This window comes from Balaenoptera musculus, chromosome 13, assembly GCF_009873245.2.
Source record: "Balaenoptera musculus isolate JJ_BM4_2016_0621 chromosome 13, mBalMus1.pri.v3, whole genome shotgun sequence".
NCBI classification, from domain to species: Eukaryota; Metazoa; Chordata; class Mammalia; order Artiodactyla; family Balaenopteridae; genus Balaenoptera; species Balaenoptera musculus.
Genome location: NC_045797.1, coordinates 51,025,764 through 51,042,899, shown reverse-complemented (window position 1 = coordinate 51,042,899; position 17,136 = coordinate 51,025,764). Strand labels below are relative to the sequence as shown.

General features: G+C 39.8%; 1 protein-coding gene across 2 annotated transcripts; it reads left to right on the top strand.

Moving 5' to 3' along the window:
• The first annotated feature begins 380 nt into the window (after window positions 1–380).
• EPCAM (epithelial cell adhesion molecule) lies at window positions 381–11,482 on the top strand. Of its 2 annotated transcripts, none has more exons than XM_036874002.1 (9): window positions 381–661; window positions 3,418–3,525; window positions 3,805–4,045; window positions 4,977–5,042; window positions 6,072–6,135; window positions 6,992–7,093; window positions 8,273–8,473; window positions 10,177–10,221; window positions 11,008–11,482. In XM_036874002.1, exons 1-9 carry the CDS (start codon window positions 586–588, stop codon window positions 11,047–11,049), a joined length of 945 nt encoding a protein of 314 aa, XP_036729897.1. In that variant the 5' UTR covers window positions 381–585; the 3' UTR covers window positions 11,050–11,482. The 2 variants fall into 2 exon arrangements, with proteins under 2 accessions (XP_036729897.1, XP_036729898.1); XM_036874003.1 differs by having other exon boundaries at window positions 8,273–8,410; window positions 11,008–11,473.
• Window positions 11,483–17,136: the final 5,654 nt, after the last annotated feature.

Genomic DNA, 17,136 nt, shown 5'->3' with positions numbered 1-17,136 from the left:
TTGCCTTCCGCCTTCATCCTCCCGGCCCCCTCACTCTTTCCTCCAGGTCCCATTTCTTCGAGGTTTCAGAGTCGTGCTCCCTCCGGTAAAAAGGAAGTCTCAGTATTTTCAAACTTTCTCCGTGGCCACCCAGGGTCCCACCCTTCCCGCCCCCACCGACCGCAGGAGCAAGCACCTGGCGAACCCGGCGCACACCTGGGGAGGGGGTGGTATCCCAACAGCCGCGTTCCGAGTGGGGGAGGGGAGGGGAGTCTGTTCCCTCCCCCCGCCTCCCGGCGGTGACTCATAGCCGAGAACTGGCCGGCAGAGGTGAGCAGCCGTGGGCAGGGGCCGGGGGCGGGGCCGCCAGGTCTGGAAGGTCGGCTCCGCCCCGCCGAGCGTCCAAAGCGCGCAGTCCGTCGGCCAGCTCGTACCGTGCTCTCGGCCCCGGGGCACCTCGCTGTCGTCCTCCCGACGCGCGCGTCCCAGGCCTCGCGCCGTCCCGCCGGCCAGTGGGCTCCCGGCGGCCTACTCTGTCCGCGCGTCCTCCCGCGAGCCCCCGGCCCGCCTCGAGCCCCTCGCGCCCTTGTCCTCGGCGCGCGCAGCATGGCGCTCCCCCACGTCCTTGCGTTCGGGCTCCTGCTCGTCGCAGCGACGGCGGCGGTGGCCGCGGCCCAGGAAGGTGAGGAGCGGAGTTGTGGGGTTAGGAGGACCAGGGGGTGGCGGCCCTCGGCGCCCTAGACGTAGACTGCGGGGACGGGACGGGCGGCCGCACTTCTCCGCCCGGAGACGGACGGCGCGGGGCTGCCCAGGCTCTCTGCGGGTGGGAGGCAGCGGGCAGGCGCCCACTCGCGCGGGCCGGAGGGAGCCGCCTTGCTTGGCGCTCTGCGCGCCTCTCTCGGGAAATGGACCGGGGCGGGCGGGGAGCAGAATGGCTGCGGCCGCGGCCGCCTCGACGTGCCCACCTCCTTCAGCCCCTGCGCACTTGGGGTTTTGGCGAAGCGGAAACCTGCCCGGGCCGGGAGGGGACTCTGCGACTGCGACCTGCGGCCCCGCCCCTCCCCGGGCACCTGCGGTGGGCCCCGGATGTGGGTCTCGGGCGGGGACTGGTGGCAGCGGTGAGGCCTCCGGGGCCGCTACGCACCTGTGCGCGGGGAGGAGGGCCTTGACTACGAGGTGTGTGTATGTTTTCTTTTTAAGGATCATATAAATAATGCCAAGTTTATTGTAGGGAACCCAGATATATCGATAATCGTGAAGAGTAAAAAAAAGTCATATTGGAACCACTTCAAGAGAATCCCGTAATTAATAATTGGGTATATTTTTCTTTTAGACATTGCTCTAAACATTACCCTAAACCTAAACCCATTGTTTTATGTCTTGATTTTTTTACCCCTACATAATATACAGAGTTTTCCGTTTCTTTTAGTCTTGAAAAGCATGATTTAAATGGTACAAAACAATCTATAGCCTGGAAGGTTGCACCATTATCCTAATGTTGGACGTGTAGTTTGATTCCAGTTTTTCTTACTCTGGAATAAACATCTTGGCTGCCGTCTCTTGATTTATTTGTAAGGTGGTGGCTAGCAGTGAATTGTCAGTTAGCCACAGTTTTGTGGAAAGGCTTTTGTAGTCTCACCAGCAGGGCTCAGCCTATTTCATTACACTTTCAAAATAATGCAGTTTAATCAACTCATGTTTTTTCAACTTCAATCTGAGGCTAAATACTTAATTTTAAATTGCTTTAAAGTGATGATAGCTGCCGTAGGAGTATGTTCAGAAAGTCTGATTGGTCTCTTTTAAATTTCACATTGTTTAGGCATAAATATGTGCTCTGAGCAGGTATAGCGTAGTGCTGCATAAGATTTTAACTCCTTGAGGACTGGCAGTATACTTTCTCCTTTTGTGACCTCGATACTGAGTTTAGTGCTGGACAGATTATATAGGTGGTTCGTATTGATTATAATTTAAACAGGGAAAAACTAAAGCCAACTTGAGATATGAAGGAGCAATATATAAATTCTTTGGTCTGTCGTAATTAGTTTTTGTTTGTAAAGATTGCACTCTCTTAGCTAGACGAAGAAATTAGATGTGCTTGCCATTTGAAGTTAAAATGAACTTTTGAGATAGTCGAAGATATAACTATTAAATTGACATCAGTATCCAGGATGGGCTGCTTAATAGCACTTTCAAAATCAGGTTCTAGAATTTAATTTAGTTAGGAAACGCACATCCAGAGGTACCTCCAAATTCAATTGAAAGTATAATTTTTCTAAGATACGAAATTGTCCAAGGGTTGAATATGTTCCCATTAAGTCTCAAGAAGCATCTCTTATTAAGAAAATGGGGTGGGAAGAGGGAGGTAATGTGAGTTATTCACTGATCATAGAATTGGTACTTTTTTAAATTTAATTTTTATTATATATTGGGATCTAGTTGGTTTTACAATGTGTTAGTTTCAGGTGTACAGCAAAATGGTTCAGTTATACATATATCCATTCTTTTTCAGATTCTTTTCCCATATAGGTTATTATAGAATATTGAGTGGAGTTCCCTGTGCTATACAGCAGGTCCGTGTTATCTATTTTATTTTATTTTACTTTTTAAATTAAAAAAATTTTTGGCCACGCCACGTGGCATGTGGAATCTTAGTTCCCTGACCAGGGATGGAACCCACGACCCCTGTACTGGAAGCATGGCGTCTTAACCACTGGACCGCCAGGGAAGTCCCTTGGTTATCTATTTTATATATACTAGTGTGTTGTTGATATTGGGGAAAAGACTCCATGACCGACAGGCAAGTGTTTATCCAGCAGGACAGGAGGAGGGAAGAAGCTGAGTCTGGGAGTATCATGAAGGCAAAGCTGAATCTGGTGTTTGGAGGGTTTATTCTTGGTTTAAAACACAAAAATTGGAATGCATGTAAATTAGACTGTCTATATAATATATGCAAACTATTTAGCATAGTGTCAGCCACTCCAGTTATAGCTGAAAAATGACACATTCATTTTTTAAGGCTGTATGTTCCTGTAACTTGGGCATTATTGTCAACATAATTTAGCTGATCCACCATCAGAGTTGATAGTTGGAGCCTCATTTTTTTTTTTTTTAATTAATTAATTAATTTATTTATTTATGGCTGCATTGGGTCTTCGTTTCTGTGTGAGTGCTTTCTCTAGTTGTGGCGAGTGGGGGCCACTCTTCATCGCAGTGCGCGGGCCTCTCACTGTCGCGGCCTCTCTTGTTGCGGAGCACAGGCTCCAGACGCGCAGGCTCAGTAATTGTGGCTCACGGGCCCAGTTGCTCCGCGGCATGTGGGATCTTCCCAGACCAGGGCTCGAACCCGTGTCCCCTGCATTGGCAGGCAGATTCTCAACCACTGCGCCACCAGGGAAGCCCCGGAGCCTCATTTTTAAAGTGGATTTTTTTCCCCTGCAGGATGTGTGTGTGAAAACTACAAACTGACCACAAACTGCTCTGTGAATGCGCATGGTCAGTGCCAGTGTACTTCAATCGGTACACAACATTCCATCATTTGCACAAAACGTGAGTAGAATATCCTCATTACCTTTAAGTTTTATTTTGACTTATACTTCTTTAATTGATTTGTCTTGAGTCGGGAAGCGTTTAATTGGCTTAAATCTGAATCATGTTATTTTGTCCACATTGTCTCATCTCTGAAGTTTCTTATGATTTAGAAAGTGAACCTGGGAACTTGTAAGTCTACAGTAATCTTTGGCCCTGGAAGTTTGGAGTAAATTAATTTTTTTCCTTAAGCATACAACTGCAGTTATTTTTCACTTTGACATGATGCTTTCTTTGCAGTGGCTTCCAAATGTTTGGTGATGAAGGCAGAAATGAGTGGGTCAAAGGCTGGGAGAAGAGTGAAACCAGAGGGCGCTATCCAGAATAATGACGGGCTCTATGATCCCGAGTGTGACGACAAGGGGCTCTTTAAAGCCAAGCAGTGCAATGGCACCTCCACGTGCTGGTGTGTGAACACTGCTGGGGTCAGAAGAACCGATAAGGACAGTGAAATATCCTGTTCCGAGACAGTGAGGACCTTGTGAGTTGGGCTGCCTATAAATTACTTGTTTTCATGCTTTTCGGATTTGTTTAATTAAATTTAGTTTTGAACATGTAATATGATTTTATGATTTAGAATTCAAAAGATAGAAGAGAGTGGACAGTGACAAGCCCCCATCCCATCTCAATCCCCCATTTACTCAGTTTACTTCCGTAGAGCTGATGTCATCAGTTTACGCCATAACCTTCCAGAGATCTTCTGTGAATTTACTAACAATGTAGTTTTTCTTATTTTTAAATTTTTTTCTTATGGTAGCATACTAAACATAATTTTCCATAATATATTTTTACTTAACACTGTTCAGTATTTTAAAGTATGATTAGTGTTAAATGTGTATGAATGATTTAAGCTATGTATATATTTGCTCATTTATTGTGTCTTAAAGCGAGGTATGATTGTTTCAGGGACTATGTAATGGAAAGGAATGGAAACACACTCCAGCTAGCTTAAGCCAAAAAGATTTTATTGGAAAGAACTAGAAAGACCAAGGCAGGCACTCTCTCCGCTTCTGTCTTCTGGAGCCTTGTGGCCACTTTTCTGTTTCTCTCAGTGCCTTTTTGTCTCTTCACATGAACGTGACCCAACATGACCAACTAAGCCTTAGCTGCCTATATATTGCTTGTTTTCATGCTTTTTGGATTCATTTAATTAAATTTAGTTTTGAATATGTAATATGTGATCTTGAGTGTGGTGACCAGAGGCCAGAGGGTCCATGTTAGAAAGCCTGAGTTCTTTATGAATGATGTATGTAAGGGCCAAGGAAGAAATGAAGGGCATATCTTTTGTATAGATCCTTTTTCTGTTAATTCTCCTGTAATTCCACTTGGGAATTTGGGTATTAGCATATTAAGAAAATAATACAAAAGGCTGAGTTGTTATGGTCAATCAATACTGTCTTTTTACTTTATAGCTGGATCATCATTGAACTAAAACACAAGACAAGAGAAAAACCTTATGATGTTCAAAATTTGCAGGCGTAAGTGCTATTAAATGCATTATGTACAGTTGGTACTCAGAACTTCCATCCTACACCATTAGATAAACTAACTAAAACAAGTCTCAGTGCATTTTCATATTTCTGAAAAATAAAATACTGTAAATAATATTTTTAACTTTTTTTTAAAAAATAAAGGTTCAAGAATTGTACAGATTCCTGTAGTACCCTTCGCTCAGATTTACCAGTAAACATTTTGGCACATTTTCTTTTTATATGTGTATGCATATGTGTGTGTACTTTCTATATCTATCTGAGCATGTATAAATATTATTTCCCCAGAACCATTTGAGAGCAAGTTCTAGATGTCATGCACCTTGACCCCTAAATACTGTGGTATCTTTTCCTAGGAACAAAAGACATTCTCTTACATAACCACTATACAGTTACCAAATTCAGGAAATTTAATGTTAAACCACATTGTGCCAGTTTTCCCGATGTCCTTTGTGGCAATTTTTTCCCCTCTGACCCAGGACCCAGTCTAAGATCATGCACTTAGTTGTTATGACTGTTCAGTCTCTTTAAATATGGAACACTGCTTTGGCCTTTCTTTGTCTTTGTTTTTCCAATAAAATTTAAATTTTTAATTAATATTTGAATTATAAACCATGACATTGATATTTTTGAAGAGTATGGGCAAATTGTTTTGTAGAATATCCCTCAATTTTGGATTTGTCTCATGTTTCCTCATAATTAAATACAGGCAATTCATTTTTGACAGGAAAGCTACTTAAAGTGATCTTGTGTCCGTCTCAGTACTTCACATTGGGAGGCACACGACATCAGCTTGTCCCTTTACTAGTGATGTTAACTAGTGGTCAGGGTGGTGTCCACCAGGTTTCCCTACTATGGAGTTAACACTTTCCTCTTTGTAATTAAAAAGTATAATCTGTGGGTAGATACTTAGATACTGTGTAAATATCCTGTTTCTAGTCAAACTAGAACTCAACAGTTTTTGCATCAATTATTATGATGATAGTTGCAAAATGGCATAAAATTTTTTATTTACAGTGCACTCAAGGAGGTAATCACAAGTCGTTATCAACTGGATCCAAAATATATCACAAATATTCTGGTAAGTTTTTTTTTTTTAGCAAGTGAGCTTTACCAGAAAATTGGTCGGATAGTTTGGTTTGGGTATGATTTATGATAGTGGTTAAACTGCATTTGAATAACAGTTTAAGCCCTGGGCACTTAATCCTGCAAATCTCCTGTTATTGTTTTCCTTCCATAGTCTTTGAAAACCTCAGTTTACCCTTAAAGAAAATGTAGTGTCTCTTACTATTCCTAACACATGCCAGTCTTCACACCTTGGAAAACCTCTTTCTGTGGTTGTTTTTGGCAATACTTAGGATGCTACGTAGTCCTGTTTTCTCTGGTTTCAGGAGCTAGTCTTTAACCAGTTAGCCCTTCCTTAACTCTTTCAACTTTGGTTGAAAAATGCTTGAATAGTGTGATGGAACTCTTTCAAGGCAGAAAATTGCTGTCGTTTTTTAAAAGACTTTTTGATAGTGACATACTTTTTTCCTTCCTAAAAACAGAACATGGTAAATGCCACTGCATTTTGGATTGCATTTCTTTAGCATTTTAGCATTAAAGTAGTTCTAACCAAATAAGGTACTTTAATATCTTGTTTAAAATCTTTTGAAAAAAAAAAAAAAATCTTTTGAAAATTCTCTTTTGAAAAGAAAATTATAATTATCTTTGGATGCTTGCATTGCTATTTTAATTCCTTTGGGTAGATTTTTAAAACCTCCCAAAGATTTTGAAATTATTAGTGATAAACCCAATTATCCGCTAATGGCAAGAAACACCGACACATGCAGATTACAGAAAATCAAACACTGAATATTCTGATAATTGAACAATGATATTTTCATACAGTTTTGGTTATAGTAATATTAATTTGTATTTTTCAATTTTTCCCCCAGTATGAGAATGATGTTATCATTATTGACCTGGTACAAAATTCTTCTCAGAAAACTCAGAATGATGTGGACATAGCTGATGTGGCTTATTATTTTGAAAAAGATGTGAGTATAATCTTCCTCATTTTATTCCTCTGTTTAGAAATGTAATGTTGTCTATCATGCCTCAGTGGATTCAAAATCTTTCATCTGTTTCTCTACTTTTAGATCAACTGTATGAATAACTATTCTCCAACTGGTTCTCATGCTGCAATTAATTTTGTCGTCCTTGTTGTTCACATGCACCTTTCTTATACACCTTTCTTACTTGTTTGTATATTTATGCCTTTTTATCACATTGTTCTGCCTAGAATATCTTCTCTTCTATGATTCTTATTACCTCCTTGGCAGTTATTTAGTTTGTGAGTGTAGCCTTCCCCTACTATAATTTCCATTAACAAGAGACTATGTAAAAGATGCTGTGTAACTGGTGTGATTAAAATGTTTGTTTAAACTTTAATATACTGAAGTGAGCTATTTTCTTTTTTTTTTTTTCCTGAGCCCATCTCCTGGAATTTCAGTTACGTGTATGTTAGACCACTTGATAGTAACCACAGGGGCACTGAGACTTTGTTCTTTTTTTTGAATTTTTTTGGCCGTGCTGTACAGCATGGGAGATCTTAGTTCCCTGACTAGGGATCGAACCCTTGCCCCTTGAAATGGAAACATGGAGTGTTAACCACTGGACCACCAGGGAAGTCCCTAAAGTGAGCTATTTTCTGTTGAGATCTGGGATCCACTGCAAAATAACAAGGCCAGGGAATTCCCTGGCAGTCCAGTGGTTAGGACTCCGCGATTTCACTGCCGAGGGCTTGAGTTCAATCCCTGGTCAGGGAACTAAGATCCCACAAGCCAAGCGGTGCAGCAAAACAAAACAAAACCCCACAAAACAAACAAAACAAAAAACCAGGCTGGGAGAGGCTGGGGGTGGGGTGGGGATAGAAGGAAGAGTAGATAAAATAAGGTTGGCCATGTGTTTATGTTATTGAATCTGCGTAACAGGTACACGGGATCTCATTATACTATTCTTTCTACTTTTGTATATGTTTGACATTTTCCTGTCATTAAAGTGGTGGGTATTTTTTGTTTTTTTCTTTCTTATGTTTCAATGGATGAGATTGTTATCACCAAAACCATAAAGATTCTTGGCAGCAGTTCTTTTGGTACATAATCGGCACGTAATTCTATGTGGCCATGGTAGGTTATCTTAACTATTTTAAATTGCTTTTCTCCTTCTCAATGTAGGTTAAAGATGAGTCCTTGTTCCAGTCCAAAAGGATGGACCTGAGAGTAAATGGGGAACTACTGGATCTGGATCCCGGTCGAACTTCAATTTACTATGTTGATGAAAAACCACCTGAATTTTCAATGCAGGGTCTACAGGCTGGTATTATTGCTGTCATTGTGGTTGTGGCAGTAGCAATTACTGCTGGAATTGCTGTGCTGGTGAGCATAGGACAAGTAAAATTTCATTTCAGGGTCTCTTCTTTAAAGAAAAGGTGATAATATGAAAAAGCCACAACCGTGTTCCAAAACAAGTTAATGAAACCAAGTCTTCATTTTTTGTAATCCTTTATGCTGAATGAATCTGTTGCATTTCCGGTCCCTTTTTATAAAATAGTCAACCTTATGAAGCAAGAAAGGATACTGATCTGAGAAAAGCTTGTAGCTGAGCACCTCACAGGTTGGTTACATTGCTATCAAATAGCAAACGTCCTTCAGTTGTCCTCACTGCACACAGGAGTGCAATTCAACACTGTTGCCAGGGTTAGTGCAAAATAACCTGAATTCCCAAACCATTCAGTGAGGTGAAACTACAGAACACAAATTAATGTTAGCATAAAAAAGAATTAAAAGGGATAAATATGAAGCAGCAGTTCAAAATAAAAGATTTAATGTAAACTGAACTTAGCAGTGCTTCAGAAGAAGACTGTATCACCTGAACAAGCAACGTTTGTTCTAAATATGTAAGGGTACTTCAGCATCAGGAAATTTTACCAACACAACAAATTCAGAAATAGATTTGATGGTATATGAGAAGTTATATTTTCAGTTCAGCAGCATTATCACACTTCGCTATCCATCTGGAAGAAAACAAAAGTTGGATTCCTGTTTCACCCCACCAGGGCTGGCCGTATTGCTCAACTGTGTGTGAATAGCATGTTTTGGAGCACAGCAACGTGAAAGGAGTTGGGCAGTGCACCCATGTTCAAACACATTCTAGACGGGTTATAGTTCAAAATGTTAAAGAATAAAATAAGTCTCAAAGTTAGGAGATGTACAAACTTGTGGTAAAAGAAACCAAGTAAGGTGGGAAATCTGGAATCCATGAAGGAAGAAGTATATATTTGACTTCATTGAAATTAAATATTTTGTATGGCAGAGATACTGTAAAGTGAAAAAAATGTCAATGATAGGCTGGGGGAAAATATTCACTATGCATAAAACAAAAGATTATTATGCATACGATACAAAGGGTTCTTAGAAAATGATGAGGAAACTAAAGAAAGAGTGGTAACAGATGTGAATAGACAATTTACAGAAAAGGAGTTCCAGATGGCAGATAAACACATGAAAGGTTCATCATAGAAATCTAATTGTCCTACAGAAATGAAAGCACAAGTACATAAGGAAGCATGGCCAAGGTCATGTATTCCAGCGTTGCTAGTAAGGGTGAATCTGGAAACAACCTGAGTGTACATCCAGAGGAGGATGGATGAGTAAACTAGGTATCCATGCCATGGAATAAAGTGGCTATTAAAAAGAAGGAGTTCAAAAAAAAAAGTTCAATCTATAGCTTTTGATCTGGAAGGATTCCTGTGATGTGGATACAGGCTGTGCAAAGAGGGAAATGATACTCTGCATGATCCCATTTTTTTTTTGAGACCCCCTAAAACTTATATGCATATGTTCATATATTTGTATTAGGATGGAAAAAGAAGTGGAAGGATGCACACTAAGCTGTTAAATTTCACTAAAGATTATTCATTGTTTTCTCAGTGCATTTGAGAAACAGTGTCTACAGATAGATTTTAAAATTAAATCTGTTCATATCAGAATTGTGTTCATTAAAAGCATATGTGTCAGTTTAGACTAACTTTTTGTTTGGGTAGCAGTCCTCAAATAGTAATCATTTTTCTTCCATGTAGGTTGTTTCCAGAAAGAAAAGAATGGCAAAATATGAGAAAGCTGAGGTAAGTGGATTATTTAATTAAAAGGCCCTTGTTTAATCTCTTACTCCTAATAATACCTATACCTTCCAGACACTGACAGGTCTCAGTTACACTTGAGTCCCTTTATAGTATAGTCCTTAGGGTCTTAGGGAGAGTCTCACAATGCTAAATTTTCTTGCACGAGTTCCATAGCAGACCAGATTATATTGAATTCTGACCACTTATTGGCTGGGCAAGTTATTTAACTTCCCTTACGCCTCCATGTTTCCTTTGTCTGTAAGAGGGGATAATAGTACAGACCCATTTTAAGGATTTAATAAAGTAATCTGTGTAAAGTGTCGATCCCATGCTTGTCGCACAGCAAGATGTTTGCCATCCGTAGTAGTTGTCATCATCTTGTCTCGGTTCTGCCTGTAATTAATTGTGCGATCTCAGACAAATCAGTTAATTCTAAACTTCAGTTTCCTCACCCATAAAGTAAAAGATTTGTAATAGAAAATGAATTGGTTCTTCCTATATTTAAAAATGGTATATACATTGAACAAAAATATTACCCATTCTTAAAGATCTAGCTTACCGGCTACTTCCCCCTGTCACTTTGGCCATCTTATCTCTAAAAAGCAATTTGGATCATGTACTTAATGTGTGCTTCCTTGTAATATACCTTTTTTTAAAAAAAATTTAAATAAGTCATAAATGTGGAAGAGAATTTTCTTGCTTTCCTTTTTGTTTTTTAAGCTATTTTCAGAATGAACAGAAGACTGGATCCAAAGTTATTTTAATTTTTTCTTTTTCCCTCTATTTCAGATAAAGGAGATGGGTGAAATGCATAGGGAACGCAACGCATAACACTAATTTGAAGAGTAACTATAAGAAGGGAAATTAGCAAACAGACTCAGATTACAGACGTATGAACATGGGGCAAAGAGAAGATCTTTGAAGACCACTATTGTGTTAGTTAACATCATATATTTGTAACAGTTAAACCTGTACTCAAAATATAAGCAGTTTGAAATTGACTTTACTAATCTTAAAATTTGACCACAAGTGTCATATATATGCAGATCTGATATAAAACCCAGAATTTGAACTGCGTAGTTTGAATTATTTATGCCTAACACTGAAGGGTATGCATTAAATATGCTTCCACAGTAGAGTCTGAGTGACTACTGTCTCATCTGTTTGTGATTAAATAGCTACCTTTCTGTCTACTTTGAGTCTTGTACATATAAATGTTTTTTATGAACTATGAAATAAAACATTTTAAAAATGACTTTCCTAACTTCATTTGAATCATATTGAATCAAATTTCATAGTATACAAATAATAGGTTAAGAAATGCTCTGAATGCTAGCTACAAATTAGAATTTGCATGAGTCCTTATAATCATGTATATTCAATATAAAATTTATAACCTGTAGTGTGTAACTTCTTTATTTTTTTAATAACATCTTTTTAAAAAATATATTTATTTATTTAGGCTGCGCCAGGTCTTCGTTGCGGCACGCAGGCTCTTTAGTTGTGGCTTGTGGACTTCTTAGTAGCGGCATGCGGTATCTAGTTCCCCCACCAGGGATTGAACCTGGGCCCCCTGCATTGGGAGCACGGAGTCTTACCCACTGGAGCACCAGGGAAGTCCCTGTAGTGTGTAACATCTACACAGAAAAACCAAACAATTTTATTCTGCATGCATCTAAGATTCTATTTTGGACAAAGGGGCATTTTGACAGACACTTAATACTTTGAGGCCAAATTGATGGAGAATGTTGTGAACCATGAATTCCATGGTTGGTTGAAGTAGAAGCACCAGTTTTTCAACTGAATAATTATGGTACAAACACGTTTTATATGAAGTTAAAGTATCCTGAAATATTTTGCTTTTCTTAGGAAATTTTTGAAAACACTATGAAAAGAACATTAAAGAAAATATAAAAACTAGATTTAAACATTAACCTATGATTTTTATCCCTTCCGTAGTAGGCAAATTCTAGGATGGCCCCTAAGATTTCTTACCCATGATATATATGCTCTATGTAATTTCTTCCCTTAGAGTGTGGGCAAGATCTGTGAATATGATAGGCTATCACCCCTGAGATTAAGTTATATGGCAAAGGTGAAGGGATTTTGTAGATGCAGTTAAGATCCCTCATCACTTGACTCAATTAAAAGGGAGATTACAAAAGAGTGCCTAAAAGTAAGAGACAAAAAGCAGAAATAGACGTGCTCTGCTGTTAGCCTTAAAGCAAACGGCCGTGTTTTGGAGAGTCACCTATCAGGAAATGGCAGGCCAACCCTAGTGGCTGAGGGCCTCAGTCCCTCAACCATGGAAGTGAATTCTGTCAACAACCAGTGAGCTCGGAAGAGGACCTCAGCTCCTGATGAGAGCAACCCTGGTGACATTTTCACTGCAGTCTCGAGACCCTGAGGAAAAGACCCAGTCACGCTTTGCTTGGACTCCAGACCTATAGAAAGTGAGGTGATAAATGTTTATTGTCTTAAGATGCTATATTTGTGGTAATTTGTTACACAGCAACAAAAATTAGTAGTAGAAAGTAATGAGAACTTTAAAGACAGAATAGCAGATACAAGGAACAGCCACCACCGCAGGGCTGAGAGCACCCAGAGAAGAGACCCTCTACTTCCGCCAAGCCCCATACCCTGGGCTGGAATCCAGACCTTGTGGGAGAGGGCCTTATGGCTTGATGAAGAGCAGAGAAGTTGCTGTGGTGCTGCACTGGCAGAACTTTTTGAAAATCTCTCTTGTGGAACTTACTGGAAAAATTTGCTCTCAAGGGCAGGAGTCATCAAACTACAGCCTGCAGCCTGGTCTGCCACCTGTTTTTAAACAGTCTGGGAGTTACGGATGGTTTTTGCATTTTAAATGGTTGAAAAAATTTAAAGAACATTTCATGATATATGAAAATTACATGGAATAAAAATCTGTGCCCATAAAGTTTTATTGGAGCACAGCTACACTCATTTGTTTATGTGTTATGTGTGGTTGATTTGCACTACAAGGGCAGTTGAGTAATTGTAACAGACCAGGCCAGTGGAATGCAAAGCCTAACTATTACTCTGGTCCTTTACAGAAAAAGTTTGCTGACCCCTGCTCTAGGGTGCTAAGAGATAGCTCCTCATAGGGAGGTGTCCTGCCCGACACCTACGGCACTGTATAAAGCTGCCTTTTAGAGCTGGGGTGTAGCAGTTGGTGCTCTGGGAAGCTGCCATCTGGGTGCTGCAGGAGCTGGGCACTGGGGAAGCAGCAGGTGCCACAGGGGAAACAATACCTTCTTGCAGTGTCTCTCCAGCGCCCTCTACCGACAAAGCTTCAGAGCATGCACAAAGAGTGAATTTGGAGCTAAGAGGCAGTAAATGAGTAACTCTTCAACCCAGTGCCTTCTACTTTCTGTTCTACCTCTTCTGAAGCTACTCCTGCCAAAAGTCAACACTGACCAGCTAATTGCCAATTTCCCCAGTATTGAATCGTTTGATCTCTCCACAGCTTATCACCACAATGACTGCCCCATATCCTACCCCAGTATGTTGCTTACAGATTTTCTTCTTTGGCTTCACTGGCATTACTCTCCTCTTGTTTTGTTTTGTTTTCTCTTCTGCTGACTCTGAAATACTGATGTTCCCAGGATTTATCCTTCCTTCTATTTTTTCCTCTCTTTTTCTTCTGGGAGGATTTCATCATTCCTTTGCTTTAGTTACCATCCAAGTCCTGATGATAACAGAAATATCATCTCCATTCTTGTAATTCACCCTGAGTTCCACACTAAACTACGATTCACTTAACTAGCCTTTAATGACCTCATCATCTTCCTCCAAATCCTAGTGAACTCTTATATTCTCAGAATCAGTTAATGGCATTGTCACCAGGTACCAAGTCCCAAGTTCTTTTTTCTCTCTTAACTTCTCCATTCTTTTAGTCATCAGGCCTTGAGATTCTCCCTCAGGAATAAATCTGCCTCTAATTTGCCTCTCTTAACGCATTTTCACTGATCTCTTCGCCCCCAATCTATTCCCTTTCTAAACCAAATCCCACATTGCTCCCAGAATTATTTGCCTTAAGTTGATCATAGCACTTTTCTGCCCCTTCCCCCTGCCAGTCTGGCCCTGCACTGGGTGCTGGTTCCCCTTTTGGCTGCCCAGCATCCCATCTCCTCTTCCATTTGGGGAGAATCCTCCTGTGTGTGGTGTTGGGAGCCAGTTCTCCAACTCCCTCTGCAGAAGTTTAAGGGTGGTTATCCTCCCTGGGCTCTGAGCATCAGGGCACAGGCACCTCCGCCTAGGACTTGGAATCTTGTGATGAAAACAAAGAACAGTTGAGAAAACTCTCAAGGGCAGCGATGGGGTGAGACCAATGGCAGCCACAGGAGTGTTCCACGGGTGGGATCCCAGCCCTCTAGCTATGGTCACTCTGCCTGGCCTCTCTTGGTTCCGCCTTTGTCTCCAGTGCCAATACCCTGCTCCAAAACTTTACCACTTGCCTAGATGTAATTTCTGGCTTCCTTCCTCTTCGCTCTCAATCCTTCCTGGGTATTATTCCCAGAACAACGAAAATGGTCACAATCTACCTTATTTCCCATTATACTTCAATATATCCAACTTTGCTGCATTCAAGATTTTCCTTCCCATTCCTCAAATGTTCCTGTTCACCAGTCCTTTTAGGACTGGGCTTTTAGGACTTGCTTGGGCTTGACCATGCCTTTGCTTATGTTCTTTCTTTTCTTTTCTTTTTTTTAATTGAGGTATAGTTGAAGTACAATGTTATATAAGTTTCAGGTGTACAACATAGTGATTCACAATTTTTTAAGTTTATATTTTCTTTTTTAACATCTTTATTGGAGTATAATTGCTTTACAATGGTGTGTTAAAGGTTATATTCCTATGTTCTTTCTTACATCTGGAATATCCTCTACTTAGTCAAGACCCAGCTTAAGATTCCCTTTCATGAAGCCTTTCTTAACACTTTAGTCTCAGCTCTTTCTACTTCTTTCAACATGAAGGGGATCAGGATATGCTACCCCCAAATATGCCACTTTGGCATAAGGATTTTTTTGAGCTAAAGGCAATTGAGAATCAACAGATGCATAAAGAGTTCTCTGCCCTCCCCTTATCTGCCTAAAATCAGGGCATAAATTTCCCTTTGTGAAGGTGTTTCCCCCCGACCCATCACCAGAGAGAGAGAAGTGACACTGAGATGAGTTTGCATAACTAGACCTTACTACAACAGCCCTTATCTTCCATTAGTTCTCCCATATATTTCCTGGTTACTTCCACACAATTGTCATCTCTGGAAGCCCAAACCCTCTTTCCTTTGTTAAGAGGATATATGAGACCCTGAGTCTAACCGATTCTTTTGATATCTACTTTTCTGTGAACTCCTGTGCATGTATATATTAATAAAAATTGTGCCTTTCCCCCCATTAATCTGTCTTTTATTAGTTTAATTCACATACTACCAGTAACTGAACTTAAGAGAGTAGAGAAAAAGTTTTCCCTTCTCAATAAACACAACCCTTTCTGTAGATACAACATAATTTCAGTTATTTCCCATCATCCTAAAACATGGCCCCCCAACCCCTCTAAAAATTCCCACTGACCTTGCTTCCCTAACAAGCTGCCATTTCTAGCTCTTTTCCTTTCTTAACACACTTCTTAAATAGAACTAGCACATTTTGTTTTCAGAATGAAATTTTCTATCCATAGAGTCTCTGTTGCCCACATCAACCAACCAAAGAGCTTTCTCAAAAACCAATGACTTCTTCAGATCATTTGCCCACTTTTAAACTGGGTTATTTATCTTTCTATTATTGAGTTGTAAGATGTCTTTATATATTCTGAATGCGAGTCCTTTGTCAGATATATAATTTGCAAATATTTTCTCAGAAGAACATACAGAGCACATGGAAAGATACTCAATATCATTAGTCAATATCATTAGGGAAATGAAAATCAAAACCACAGTAAGATACCATTCATACCCACTAAGATGGCTAGAATCAAAAAGACAGACAGCAACAAGTGTGGGTGAGGATGTGGAAAAGCTGGAACACTTATACATTGCTAAAGAGAATGTAAAATGTTGCAGGCATTTTGGAAAAGTTTTACAGTTCCTCAAAATGTTAAACATAGCATGTTAAACGTATTGGTTATAGTTTAACATGAGGACTACAGCTAAACATATATTTAAAGTATGATACACTAGTCCCACTTCTAGGTATATATCGAAGAGAAATAAAAACATTTGTCCACATAAGAACTTGTAAATGAACGTTCATAGCAGCACTATTCGTGATGGCCAAAAGTGGAAACAATCCAAATGTCCACCAACTGATGAATGAATAGATAAAATGTGGTATAGCCATTCAATAATACATTATTTGGTAATAAAAAGGAGTGAAGTATTGACACATGTTATGACGTGAATGAACTTTAAAAACATTATGCTTAGTGAAAGAATCCAGTCACTAAACACCCTATATTGTATGATTCCATTTATATGAAATGCCCAGAAAAGGCAAATTTATAGAGACAGAAAGTTGATCTGTGGTTGCCAGGAACTAGGGGGAGTAGGAAATAGGGAGTGACTGCTAATTTGTATGGAGTTTCTTTTTGGAGTGACAAAATGTTCTAAAATTAGATTGTTGTGATGGTTATACAACCCTGTTAATATACCAAAAATCATTGAGTTATATACTTTAAATGGATGAATTATGCAGTATGTAAATTATATCTCCATAAAGCTGTTTAAAAAAGAAAAAGATGTCTTAATACTCAGCTCCAGGGGCCATTTTTAGTTGTCCTTTCTCTGAAACTGCAGCTTCTGACATGGTTGACAGCACTTTACTTATTGTCATTTTTTAATAATGGAATAATACAACCAAATTACAAAAATTTTAGAAACTAGAGTGGTGGCAAAATTAGTGT

Bases quoted from the DNA above. Each gene is read 5' to 3' on its own strand.
- EPCAM (XM_036874002.1), top strand. From the start codon at position 586: ATGGCGCTCCCCCACGTCCTTGCGTTCGGGCTCCTGCTCGTCGCAGCG. The intron at 662-3,417 runs GTGAGGAGCGGA...TTTCCCCTGCAG, and splicing joins GGTGGCCGCGGCCCAGGAAG to GATGTGTGTGTGAAAACTAC. The intron at 5,043-6,071 runs GTAAGTGCTATT...TTTTATTTACAG, and splicing joins GATGTTCAAAATTTGCAGGC to TGCACTCAAGGAGGTAATCA.